Genomic DNA, 13,785 nt, shown 5'->3' with positions numbered 1-13,785 from the left:
GCTCTGGACTGTCTGCAGATTGTCTATCCATACAAGGCATGAATGGGATGTCTGCAGGTTGATGGATCCATCCAAGGTATGAATGTATTGTCTTCTGAGAGGCATGGGTTCATTGGAGCTCACACAACCGCCCCCTTCGTCTCCAAATAGGCGTAGTTCATCATCCACATCTGGCATCCTCTAGCACCTATTTGATCCTACTTTGGTGCTAGAAGAATGTTGGTACACTTTGATTGTAACATTGACCTACTTAGAGAAAGGTCTTTGTTACCGTATATGTAATTTTATTGTTAGGTCTTTGTTATCATATATGTACCCCAAATATTTATTCTAAGGTTCTCTAAGATCTTTATTATTGTTTTCGATGTCACATGCGTCTTATAAACAACTTTGGATGGACAGATGTCCAAAATAAGAGTTGTAGATCTCAAAAAGTTAAATAACTTTGTAGTTAATAACTTTTTCATTTGAAGTTATCTTGTCAAGGAAAACTATGTTTGAATTTTTTAAATTTGAAATTTGAATTTTTAAAATAACCTCAAATGGAGAAACAACCGATACAAAAGTTGTAGATCTCAAAATTTATGAAACTTTGTAGTTGACAACTTTTTCATTTGGAATCATCTACTATTTCGATATTCTGTTTGAAATTAAATTTTTAAAGAAGTTTGATTTCTCTTTTTAATCTTTAGCTAAAACTTGTAACTGGTCTTTCTCTGTGATACTAACTTCAAATTTGATGATTTTTTTCCCTAAAACTTGTAACTAGTCTATCAATTTATTGTGTTCTTACAGCTTTCATTTTGGTCATCTTTTCATGTCAATTTGTTTTATCAATTCAAAATTTAATTCTAAAAAATGGCAACTTCAAACAGCATTTTGAAGAAGTAAATGAATTCTGCTGTGAAATTCATAAACATAAAAGTTGTAGACCTAATCAAGATCTACAACTTTTATTTTGATCATTTCTTCGCCCGACAAAGTGGTAGTGCACATTGTTCATAGATTTACATCTCTCATAGTGAGAGATGTAAATTTGTTAACAATTGGCACTACCACTTTGCCAGATGAATAAATGACTAAAATAAAAGTTGTAGATATCGAAAAGTTACACAACTTTGTAGCTGACAAATTTTTTATTTGAAATCATTTTGTCAGGAAAAATTATGTTTGAATTTCTAAAATTTGAAATTTGAATTTTTAAAATGTCCTCAAATGGACAAATGACCAAAACGAAAGTTGTAGATCTCGAAAAATTATGCAACTTTGTAATTGACAACTTTTTTATTTGAACTCATCTTGCTAAGTAAAACTATGTTTGAATTTCTTAGATTTGAAATTTGAATTTTAAAATGTAATTGTAATTTATATAATCATTTAAACCATGAAACAAAAGCATTATAAATTATATATTAAAGCAATTTTGTATTGCAATTTTTTAGCTATATTTCTTTTACTACACAATTTCCAATTTTGAACCTATTTAGGTTAAAGGAAATGTTAAAAACTGTTGCAGTGGCGGAAAACAAAACTGCCAGGTAGACAGCAGTTTTGGCGCACGCCAAAATTTGGCTTTAGTCCCGGGTTGTGCGACCAACTGGTACTGAAAGACCTCTAGTCTCGGGTGGAACAACCTTTAGTCCCAAGTTGGGCCTCCAACTAGGAGTAGAGGCCTTTTAGTCCTAGTTGGTAGCCCAACCCAGGACTAAAAGGTCCAACACTATATACTCGTCGCTTCTCCTCTTCCTCCTTTCAATCACCTCCACCAGAGTGATCTCTCGCGTGTCCAGATCCGCCACCCCGCCGCTCACCCGTTCGACCTTGCTCTCGTCCTTGGCTCCGGCACGCGCGGCCTCGCCCCCTCCCTCGTCTCGATCCCGCTGGCCTCGCCCTCGTCCTCGTCTCCGGCAGTCGGCCTCGGCCTCGTCCGCTCTCTCCCCGGTGCGCACGGCGGTGCCCTCGTCCTCGGCTCCGGCGCCGCCAACCTCGCCCTCGTCCTCGTCTCCGGGGGCCGGCCTCGCCCTCGTCCTTGGCTCCGGCGCATGTAGCCTCGCCCTCGCCCTCGTCTCGTCTCCGGTGGCGGCCAACCTCGCCCTCATCCTCGGCTCCTGCACGCGCGGCCTCGCCCTCGCCCTCGTCTTGCTCCAACCGGCCTCGTCCTCGTCTCCACCAGAGCCTCCGGCCTCGACATCGTCTCCACCGGCGCCTTCATCTCTGGCCTCGACCCTCGATCGTTTCCTGCCTCGCCCTCGCTTGCTGCTGCCATCAGGCTCGCCTCACCTCATCCCTTCCTGTGCCGTGTGAAACCGAGCACAACCCCAACTTGAGCTAATTTGCTTGGCTAGCTATTTGTATTCGATATAATTTAACTTGTAATTGTTTTAGTGATATATTTTGATTTAATTTGATATATATATAGAGAGAGAGTATATTCAGTAGCCAGCTATAAAATAAATTATTATGTAGCCACCTCCATTTACGATAATTTTATATACTAATTCACGATAATGTCAATACATATTTACGATAGTTGTGTTACTATAACACATGGAGATATTTACCATAACGTTGGCCTCGTTCGCTGAAAAAACAAGCAAAAACAATGTTCCGACTGATTTGTTGTAAGAGAAAAACATTGTTCTAGCTAAAAAAAATAAGTCGAAAAAGACGGATTATAAGAGAAGCGAACATGGCCGTTATAGTAAACCACTTAGTAAGGAGTTACTATAATCTCGTAAATTAACATAGTAATTATCGTAACACAGAATAAGTTATTTTGTAGCTAGTTATTCGGTAGCCACTTTGAGTTACGATAATTACTATGTTAATTTACGAGATTATAGTAACCCATTACTAAGTGGTTTACTATAACGTTAGGGTAAATATCTCCATGTGTTATAGTAACCCAACTATCGTAAATATGTATTGACATTATCGTAAATTAATATATAAAATTATCGTAAATGGAGATGGCTACAGAATAACTTATTTTGTAGCTGGCTACTGAATATACTATATATATATATATATATATATATATATATATATATATATATATATATAAAAGAAATACTCAGTTGAATCGGAGGTAACTGCCACCCTGGGGGCGGTAGCTAGCCGTCCACTAAAATGTTCAGACAGCTCTGGCTCTGGTCTTCCTTCCCAGTTTTTTTCTCATTTGGGAAATGCAGGACCACGCTGTTTCGTCCTTTGCTAGCAGATACGCCGGTCCGTTTTGACTAAAACGATCATGGATTATTTACTGTTGACTAGTTTGGTGTGAGAAAAAAATACTGTTCCAGCTTATAATCCACGATCGTATATGATCGTAAAAGCCCAGCCGAACAGGCACAATTTTGCATACAGGCTCCCAGCATGCATGCACAGCCACCTAGCGGATGCCCTCCCCCTGGCACCACACTAGGTTGCGTTTTAGGATTTCTGGATTGGCTAGCAAAGTATTCATTTTTTTTTATAGGGTTAAGTACACTTTACACCCCTGAACTTGCGCCAAAGTATGATTTTCAACCTTCAACTATGAAACCGGTCAAGAAACACCCTCCAACTATCAAAACCGGACAACTTTGGTCCTCGGCCGGTTTCAAAAGCGGTTTTCTATTTTCGGGAGGCGTCGAAATTTTAAATTATTTTTTTGAGCATCTTAACGTTCTCAAATGAAAAAACTCAAAACTACAAAGTTGTAGATCTCATTGAGGTGTACAATTTACATATAAAAATTATCTTCATCCGACATCGTATAGAAGGGTTTTATATTTTTTGAAATTTGAGTCTCATCACGCGACAAAATATGGTGCTGAAATTTTATATTATTTTTTCGAGCATCTTACTTTCCTCAAATGAAAAAAATTAAAACTATAAAGTTGTAGATCTCATCGAGTTCTACAATTTACATATAAAAATTATCTTCATCCGACATCGTATTGAAGGGTTTTCTATTTTTTAAAATTTGAGTCTCATCACGCGACAAAACAATTTGTCGCGTGATGAGACTCAAATTTCAAAAAATAGAAAACCCTTCAATACGATGTCGGATGAAGATAATTTTTATATGTAAATTGTAGAACTCGATGAGATCTACAACTTTATAGTTTTAATTTTTTTCATTTGAGGACAGTAAGATGCTCGAAAAAATAATATAAAATTTCAGCACCATATTTTGTCGCGTGATGAGACTCAAATTTCAAAAAATATAAAACCCTTCTATACGATGTCGGATGAAGATAATTTTTATATGTAAATTGTACACCTCAATGAGATCTACAACTTTGTAGTTTTGAGTTTTTTCATTTGAGAACGTTAAGATGCTCAAAAAAATAATTTAAAATTTCGACGCCTCCCGAAAATAGAAAACCGCTTTTGAAACCGGCCGAGGACCAAAGTTGTCCGGTTTTGATAGTTGGAGGGTGTTTCTTGACCGGTTTCATAGTTGAAGGTTGAAAATCATACTTTGGCGCAAGTTCAGGGGTGTAAAGTGTACTTAACCCTTTTTTATAATGGACGAAACGCAGCCCAGGCCATTATGGTGTGGTCGAATCAGAACATGCAGAATGCTTGGTCGTGTCTAGCCGAAATTGAAAATTTTCGCTCGCCTTCGAATTTGTTCAGATTTTTTTTTTTGGTGGCTGTACGTTCCGATTTGTATCATGGACTCATGGCCTTTTTTATTCAGCTACGAGAACGAGTTTTTGGTGGCTGTACGTTCCGAGTTTTATCATTTTTTTCTTCATAAGAAAAATGGTCATGTGGGATCTTATTTTGTAGATAAAATCATAAGGAATATTAAGGTGAAAATGGATTACAAATCGGATATATATATATATATGGTTAAAAAATATTAGCAGTTGAAGCCTGATTATTATCTAAAATTTTGGAACTCCTAGCAGCCTTTTCAGCGGTGAATCTGAACTAGGGTCACGAGATGGAGCACTGTGAGACGCTGGTCCCCACCTGCATGGGTAAAGGGGAGCCGAGAAAAGTGCAAAGGGTGTTGTGGCGCCGTCGTAGTCCCTTTTATTCATCGAAATCTTATTTTGTAGATAAAATCATAAAAAAAATTATGGTGAAAGCAAATTACAAATCGGATATGTGTTAAGGAGATATTAGCATTTGAAGCTTAAAGAATTTTGAACTCCGTGTATCGTGCAAACAAAATGTGAGAAAAGAACATGTCTGTATGAGAATGGAACGTCTGAGCACCACACAAGGACATCTAAGAGCTGCAAAGCAACGTGGTTACCAGGGACCTTCAACACATTTATTCAGCAATCCGCCCATGGCCTCTTTGTCCTTCGAAGAAATGATTCTGAAGTCTAGAGACCCAACATGTGCCTTCAAAATAAAGAAAATCTAAGTAGACGCCAGAACTTGTGAACATGCAGCAACACCTTTTATGTTTCTTTTTTTTTCTCGATCACACAAGCCTTTCATGTTTCTTTGATCTTACTACACGTTCGAACAGGCAAATCGTAAGTCTATATTTAGCTGTCTGCATTACTCAAATCATTAGCCATGCCATAGTGTTAGGCATGCAAATGGGTCAGAGTTACCAGACACAAACACTAACCCTATCAACCCACCAAATTCTTTTTGGGTTTTGGATCAACCCAACCCACTCTGTCCTTGAGTACTTGTTCCACCAAAGAACACTACAAGTGCAGGACAAGAAACGAAGACGCGTGACGAAGAAGAACAGTGCCATAGGGGGGGGCTAAAACAATGGAGATGTTGATTTGCATGAAGATTTAATGGTGAGATCAAGCTTTTACTACAGTGATTAGGCTTGAAATCAAGAAATTAGGGGGGGCTGGAGCCCCCCCAGCCCCCCCTGTGGATCCGCCACTGCGTATAGCGCCATGGCTGCGGCCCATGCTAGCTGGTGATAGGCGTCGAGGCAACGGGCCAGCGGCAGCCATGGCAGCGACGGCGAAGGAGAGTCTGTTGGTGGCGGCAACGAGGAGCAGGCAATTAAGCTAGGACCAGAGCCAAGCGTTGCAGTCCGGCTAGAAGCAGTGGCCGCGCGCATGTATGCATGGTGGGAGGTGACCTTCACCTTCTCGCTGGTCACCAGCACTCTGATGCAGATGGAACACAGAGTTCACACCTGGTCAATGATCATCGACCTCCCTGCTGCCGTCATCCTTCCTGATGAGGCGCGGCGACGGCGACGCTGCTGCCGTGGATGATGTGGACGCGTCATTTGTTGGGCCTGGGATCTCCCGCACGGGTGAGCTGACCGCTCACCGGCGTTCTCGCACACACACTACGGCTGGAGGTAGAATAGGAAGAGAGAACAGAGCGCGCGCACACACAGCACAAGCACCAACGTTGGCCGGGGCTCTGCAGACAAGATGGCAAAACTAAACTCTCTTTCTTCACTAAGATGCGATAGGAAGCTATATATACAACTCTACCCATCTAATCCTAGTACACAGACATGACAGGCTGTCATACTGCTACAGTGGTTAGATATGATAACAGGACTGACTTTGGCACATGCCCCTGCTGTGGCTACAGTACGGCAGGGGAGCCTTTTAGCGCCTACCCCTGTCGCGGCTACAGTGCAGCAGCAGGGGAGCCCTTTCGGCACCTGCCCCTGTCGCGCGTACAGAGGGTGAGCAGCATATTACTTTACAATTCTTCCCCCTAATCCTGCTGCTAACCCTAGAACCTCCACTATGCTGATTATCTTCTTCAGCTCCGTGAACTGAAGACGGCCGAGCGGCTTGGTGAGGACATCCGCGAGTTGCCGACCAGTTTCGACGAACTCGATGATGATCTGCCCTCCATCGACACAGTCCTTGAGGAAGTGGAACTTGACGTCGATGTGCTTGCTCCGATCATGGAGAACCAGATTCTTTGCGAGGGCGACGATGGGCTGGTTATCCACCATCAGTGCTGGTGGGTGAGATTCCACACCGATCAGCTCACCCAGCAGCCGGCGCAGCCACACAGCTTGGCACGCCATTGTGGCCACTGCCACGTACTCTGCCTCGCACGTGGACAGCGCCACCACCTTCTGTTTCAGCGATAGGCATGAGATTGGAGCTGACCCGAGGAGGACGAGCACGCTAGAGGTGCTCCGCCATCCGTCGATGTCCCCTGCCATGTCAGCATCGCTGAACACAGTGAGCTGTAGCCAACTTCTGCCGGTCTTGGGAAAGACGATCACCTGATCCACTATCTCCTTGACGTAGCGCAGCAGCCGCTTTATCGCGGCCTAGTGATCCTCTCGGGGATCCTCCATGAAGCGGCTGACGTAGCCCACGGCGAACGCAATGTTCGGCCTCATGTGAACTAGGTAGCGTAGACCGCCGATGATGCTCCGGTAGAGAGTTGCATCTACCTTCGCCGTGGTACTGGCCTTCGTCAGCTTCAGCCGCTCCTTCGTCAGAGTCCCATATGGCTTCCACTCAGCCATGCTGCTTCGCTCCAATAGCTTCAAGGCGTACGCGCTCTGACCGAGCATGAGCGATTCCCCTGTCTCACCTCGATACCAAGGTAGTAGGAGAGAGCGCCAAGATCGATCATTCGAAAACAAGCCGACATCTCACGCTTGAAGCTGTCGATCTCCTCCGCACGCGCGCCGGTGACGATCAAGTCATCCACATACACGTCGACGACGAGCTCCTCCTTCCCCATCATCGTGTGTAGAGCGTGTGCTCGGTTGCGCACCGCGTGAACCCAAGCTTGCCCAGCGTGGCGTCAAGATTGGCATTCCACGCTCGCGGGGCCTGCCGTAGCCCATATAGCACCTTGCGCAGTTGGAGCACCCTGTGCTCTGCTCCCTTGATGGCAAAACCCAGAGGTTGCCTGACGAAGACCGTCTCTGCCAGCTCGGCATTAAGGAAGGCCGATTTTATGTCCATGTGATGGATGCGCCAGTCCTTCGCTGCTGCCAAAGCCAGCAACAATCAGATAGACTCCTTGAATGCTACCAATGCAAAGACTTCCTCGAAGTCGATACCCTCGCGCTGGACAAAGCCTCGGGCGACAGGCATGCCTTGTGCTTGACAATGGAGCCACGCTCGTCCCGCTTGACCATGTACACCCACTTCAGGCCGATCGGACGGCATCCTAGAGGTGGATCGATGAGCTCCCAAATCTCATTTTTCTCGATCGCATTCATCTCCTCCAGCATCGTCCGTCGCCAATTTGCATCACGCTCGGCCAGCGTGAACGTGGGTGGTTCCTCTGCACTGACGAGTAGTAGCTCTAGGTCATTGAGCAGCCGACCCACCAGGCCTGAGGACCTTGTGCCACCGACGATGTCATCCAGCCTGTGGAACTACACCTTCTCACTATCATGGAAGGCATCCACGAACTCGGTGATATCGCTTGGAGGTGAGGCGAACTCGATTTGCGTCGATGGAGTCCCCTGTTCTGTTGGTGTGGTCGACACAGCACCTAGAGTGCTCGGCACCCCGACTGCAGTGCTTGGCACTACTCTTGGACCGCTCGTCACCACTCCTGGAGTGGTTGGCATTGAAAGGATCAAGATGCCCAAGAGGGGGGGTGAATTGGGCTAATTCTAAATTTTCTTGCAATAATCAAATCCTACGAATAGCCTAATTAACCTCTTATGCCTAGAAAAGTGTTTCTATCAAATCAACGCACAAATGACTTGCACCCTATATTCCAAACTTACTCTAGCATAGCAATTCTAAGAATGTAAAACAAGTATTGAATTGCTCAAAGTAAATACTCAAAGTAAGTGCTCAAAGTAAATAGGGAGAGAAAGGAACGCGGCGATGTTTTGCCGAGGTATCGGAGAGTCGCCACTCCCCACTAGTCCTCGTTGGAGCACCCACGCAAGGGTGTAGCTCCCCCTTGATCCGCGCAAGGATCAAGTGCTCTCTACGGGTTGATTCTTCGACACTCCGTCGCGGCGAATCACCCAAAGCCGCTCACAACTTGAGTTGGGTCACCCACAAGCTCCGCCGGGTGAACACCAAACTCCCAATCACCACCAAGCCGTCTAGGTGATGGCGATCACCAAGAGTAACAAGCACGAACTCTCACTTGACCACGTGAAGCCTAATGAGAAGATGGATGCACACTTTGCTACTCTTGATTTGCTAGTGAGGCTACTCTCTTGGATTCTCAAATCACAAACACCTCACTAGGACCTTGCTCTTCTTGGCACTCACAAACGTGTTTCTCAGCTGTTGGAATGAGCAAAAGTAACTCCACTCACGAGTGGAGCTTCTATTTATAAGGTAGCCTGAAAAACGAACCGTTATGAGCTTCTACGGGGTGATCGGACGCTCCGATCGTTTTGACCGGATGCTCCGGTCAGTTCAACCCGCGCAATAGTTTACACGTGATGACCGGACGCTGTTAGGGTCCGATCAGTAACGACCGGACGTGTCTGGTCGCTCTTGGATGCTTACTGTAAACGACCGGACGCTGGATATGCAGGGTCCGGTCACCACTGACCGGACGCATCCGGTCGCACTTTCTCAAGTCTGGACCCTTACTGGAGTCGACCGGACGCTGGCCCTCAGCGTCCGGTCACACGACCTTCCAGCGTCCGGTCACACCAGACTTGTTCTACACAGTCAAATGAACTGACCGGACCCTGCGGCCAGCGTCCGGTCGCACCGGAGCCAGCGTCCGGTCAGTATTTGACCCTCCATTCACTTCCAACTCTCGATCATATGTGAATGAAGTTCGCTCCAAAGGATCTTAGGCATTCATAGGAGCTACCTAGAGCTAGTTTTAACAAGTGTGCACCACACCTAACTCACTAGACTCAACTAGGTCAAGCTACCCGTTCATACCCCCCTTCATAGTACGGCCAAAGGAAAAAAACAAAGTCCTAAACTACTCTAAGTGTCTCTCCAACTTCAATTGACACTTAGAACTAGTTATCCTTAACCTTGTCGTCCATCCTTTGAAAACCGAAACGATTTCCATCGTAGGGGCATGACAACCTCGATTGCCCAATCGATCTCCATTACCATGACCTAACTTAATTGCCTCTGCAAAACACACGTTAGTCATAGTAATCTTGTATTGACATTAATCACCGAAATCCACTTAGGGGCCTAGATGCTTTCAGGCACCACTACAGGAGTGCTCGGCACCAGTCTTGGAGTGGTCGACACCACTGCAAGACCTCTCGGCTCCGCTACGGGAGCGTTCGGCACCCTTCCTAGAGTGGTCGGTACCACTGCAGGACCGCTCAGCACCACTCTTGGAGTGCTCGGCACCCCTCCTAGAGTGCTCGGCTCTATTGCTAGAGTGGTCGGCACCTCCTCTCCAGCGTCTCCACTACCATGGATGACAAGTGCTCGACGATGAAGGTACTGGTGAACCCACTAGCTTCCCCCGTGCCCGGACTATCCTAGTCCCAGGCCGCCTTCTCGTCGAACACGATGTCGTGTGAGACAACCACCTTACCTCCACGTGGGTCATAGAGCTAGTACACCTTGGTACCTTCCTTGTAGCCTAGGAGCACCAACGGTGTGCTCCTGTCCTCCAGCTTGGTGAGGACCGGCTTCGTCTTCCTGACATGGCCGATGTAGCCGAATGTCTGGAGGAAGGACACGCTCGGCTTGCACCCATACCAATCTTCAAATGGTGTCACGCCCTTTAGGGCCTTTGTGGGCTCACGGTTGAGGATGAACACCGTCGTGGTCACCGCCTTAGCCTAGAACCTTGCCGGCATGCTTTTGGCCTTCATCATGGATCGAGCCATGCCGACCACCATCTAGTTCCACCGCTCCACCATGCCATTCTACTGTGGCAAGTATGGCGCGGTGTGGCGTCGCGCCACACCCTGATTTGCATAGTACATAGCAAACTCCACCAAAGTGAATTTGCCGCCATGATCAGTCTGCAGTATGCACAACTTCTTGCCGCTCTCCGCCTCTGCGCACGCCTTGAACTTCTTGACCGCTTCTGCCGCCTCGTCCTTACTCGTCAAGAGTTGCAGCCACATATTGCGACTGCAATCATACATGAGCAGGAGGAAGTACCGCCGACCACCGTTTGTGGTTGGCGTGATTGGCCCATAGAGATCACCGTGGACAAGCTGGAGAGTGTCTTCCATGCAATACTTGGCCGCCTTTGGGAACGACAGCCTCCTCTACTTCCTAGTCAGGCAGCTGTCACATAGCTTGCCTACGTGCTTGATGTGGGGCAGCCCTTGGACCATCTTCTCTAGCCGACCGAGCATGTCGAAGCTGAGATGGCCGAACCAGGCAAGCCACAGCCATGGCTCCTCCATGTGTCGTGCAGCCAAGAAGATGGGCTGGCTCTACCTTCAAGTTGAGCAGGTACAACCAGTTCTAGGATCTCTTCACCTTGGTAAGAAGCCGCTGCTCTCGGTCCTTGATCCTGAGGAGGTCATCCTTAATCAGTACCTCACGGCCACCCTCATCCAGCTGGCCAATATTGATGATGCTTGAACGTAGCTGCAGGATGTAATATACATCCATCAGCGCGTGGTGCTCGTCGTTCTAGCACCTGAAGATGATGGGGTCGCGCCCTCGGATCGCCACCCTTGAGCCATCATCGAACGTCACCATGCCGGTCACATTGCCATTGAGTTCAGAGAAGGCTTCCTTAGTGCCCATCATGTGGTTGCTGGCGCTGGAGTCTAGGTACCACCGCTGCTCCTGCTCACTGCCCACGCGTCCGAGGTGGACTTGGACGCGTGGTTTGTCGAGGTTAACAGTCTTCAAAGCCTTGTCGTGCCCTTCCACCACCATCACCTCTCCCTTCTCCTTGTCCTTAACATCGTGCAGTGCATAGAACATCACCATCAGGGGAGAGGCCTCATCATCCTCATTAGCATATGCTAAATGAGCCTCAGCCTTCTTCTCCTGCTTGCGATTGGGGCACTCCTTTGCCCAATGGCCCATCTTCCCGCAGCACCAATAGGCATTGGGGTCAACCTTTTTCTTCTTCTTCTCCGAAGAAGCCTTGCCGTGGTGCTTGCCATCACCACCGTAGCTGGAGGAGGCTTCTCCGAACTTCTTCTCCTTCATCCGGGCAACCCACTCGTCCTCTATCAGTAGCAGCTTGCCACTATCTGTCGTTGCTGTGGCCTGCTCCATGTGCTCGTTCACCGCCCGTAGACGGCATGTCACATCCTCAATGGTGAGGGTGGACAAGTCCAGCATCATCTCTATGGAGAGAGCAATCTGGATGTACATCACCGGCACGGAGTAGAGGTACTTGGAGACCGCCTCTTCTTCGTCGATGGTGACGTCATGGCTCCTCAGCTTGCTGATGAGCGACTGTGGGTAGAGGGAGAAGTCCTCCACCGACTCACCATCCTTAAACTTGAGGTTTGCGTACTCCTGCTTCAGCAGTAGGGCTATCGCCTTCTTTGCACGGTCAGAGCCGACGCGCATCGCTGCAATGGCCTCCCACGCCTCCTTAGCAGAGTTCTTCGCCCCCAACAGCTCCCTGTGCTTCGCTGGCACAGCAGCGAGAATAGCCTCCAATGCTGATATATCATCTTCTTCGTTATCGGTGCCCTTGTCAATGACATTCTAGAGCCATCGGGCTCTGAGCTTGACCTTCATGGTCACCGCCCACTTACCATAGTTGGTTTGAGTCAGCGTCGGCCAACTGGTGCCACTGACCTCCCACACCGTGCACACAACGACCTCCTATCGTAGCTGGGCAGCCACAACAGCGCCGCTACTATCATCCATCTCTAAACCGTCTGTCATCTCCAGTGGTTAGTCCGGCGATGTCGCTTGTACGGCTCTGATACCACTTGTTGGGCCTGAGATCTCCCACACGGCTGAGCCGACCATTCACCGATGTTCTCGCACACACACTATGGCTGAAGGTAGAAGAGAGAGGGAGAACAGAGCGCACACACACAGTACAAGCACTAGCGTTGGCTAGAGCTCTGTAGAGGAGATGGCCAAACTAAACTCTTTTTCTTCACTAAGATACAGTGGGAAGCTATATATACAACTCTACCCATCTAATCCTAGTACACAACACACACAGCACAAGCACCAGCGTTGGCCAGAGCTCTGCAGAGGAGATGGCAAAACTGAACTCTTTTTCTTCAATGAGATACAGTGGGAAGCTATATATACAACTCTATCCATCTAATCCTAGTACATAGACATGTCAGGCTGTCATGCTGCTACAGTGATTAGATGTGATAGTATGGCTGGCTTTGGCGCCTGCCTCTGCTATGGCTACAGTGCGGCAGGAGAGCCTTTCGACGCCAGCCCCTGCTGCGGCTACAGTGCAGCAGCAGGGGAGCCCTTTCAGTGCATACCCCTGCCGCGCGTATAGAGGGAGAGCAGCAGATTACTTTATAGCATTTGAATCTGGGTCAAGCGTGTAGAGCGGTGGCACCTCCAGCGGAGGTAGAGGTGTGTGATGAAGAAGACGACGGCGCATAGCAGCACCAAGTGTGCCTCGTGTGTGGTCAAGCTCATCGCTCGTGTGTGGCGGAAGTGCAATGGAGAGTCGTCGCTCGTGTGTGGTTAAGCATGGCGCCCGACACGGTTGTTGCTACAAGTCAAGCCCCTCTTCGACATCCGGGCCTTGTTTAGATGACATCCAAATTCCAAGTTTTTTCACTCTCTCTCTATCACATCAATTTTTAGCCGTTTGCATGGAGTATTAAATATAGGTAAAAAAATAACTAATTGCACAGTTTAGTTCGAAATCACGAGATGAATCTTTTGAGCCTAGTTGGTCCACGATTGGACAATATTTGTCAAATAAGACGAAAATGCTACTATTCATCGGTTTGAAATTTTTTCGCAATCTAAACGAGGC

The 13,785-nt window shown here is 47.3% G+C and overlaps 1 protein-coding gene across 1 annotated transcript; it reads right to left on the bottom strand.

Moving 5' to 3' along the window:
• Positions 1–11,483: 11,483 nt before the first annotated feature.
• Positions 11,484–12,383, bottom strand: LOC136510621 (uncharacterized). The gene has a single exon (XM_066505010.1). It carries the CDS (start codon positions 12,381–12,383, stop codon positions 11,484–11,486), a length of 900 nt encoding a protein of 299 aa, XP_066361107.1.
• Positions 12,384–13,785: the final 1,402 nt, after the last annotated feature.

Source organism: Miscanthus floridulus, chromosome 16 (assembly GCF_019320115.1).
Source record: "Miscanthus floridulus cultivar M001 chromosome 16, ASM1932011v1, whole genome shotgun sequence".
Taxonomy (NCBI): Eukaryota; Viridiplantae; Streptophyta; class Magnoliopsida; order Poales; family Poaceae; genus Miscanthus; species Miscanthus floridulus.
Note: the sequence above shows the minus strand (reverse complement) of the source record. Positions and strands in the feature narration are given on the sequence as shown.

What these genes read in the sequence shown, in the direction of transcription:
- LOC136510621 (XM_066505010.1), bottom strand. Translation starts at nt 12,383, where the DNA reads ATGCGCGTCGGCTCTGACCGTGCAAAGAAGGCGATAGCCCTACTGCTG.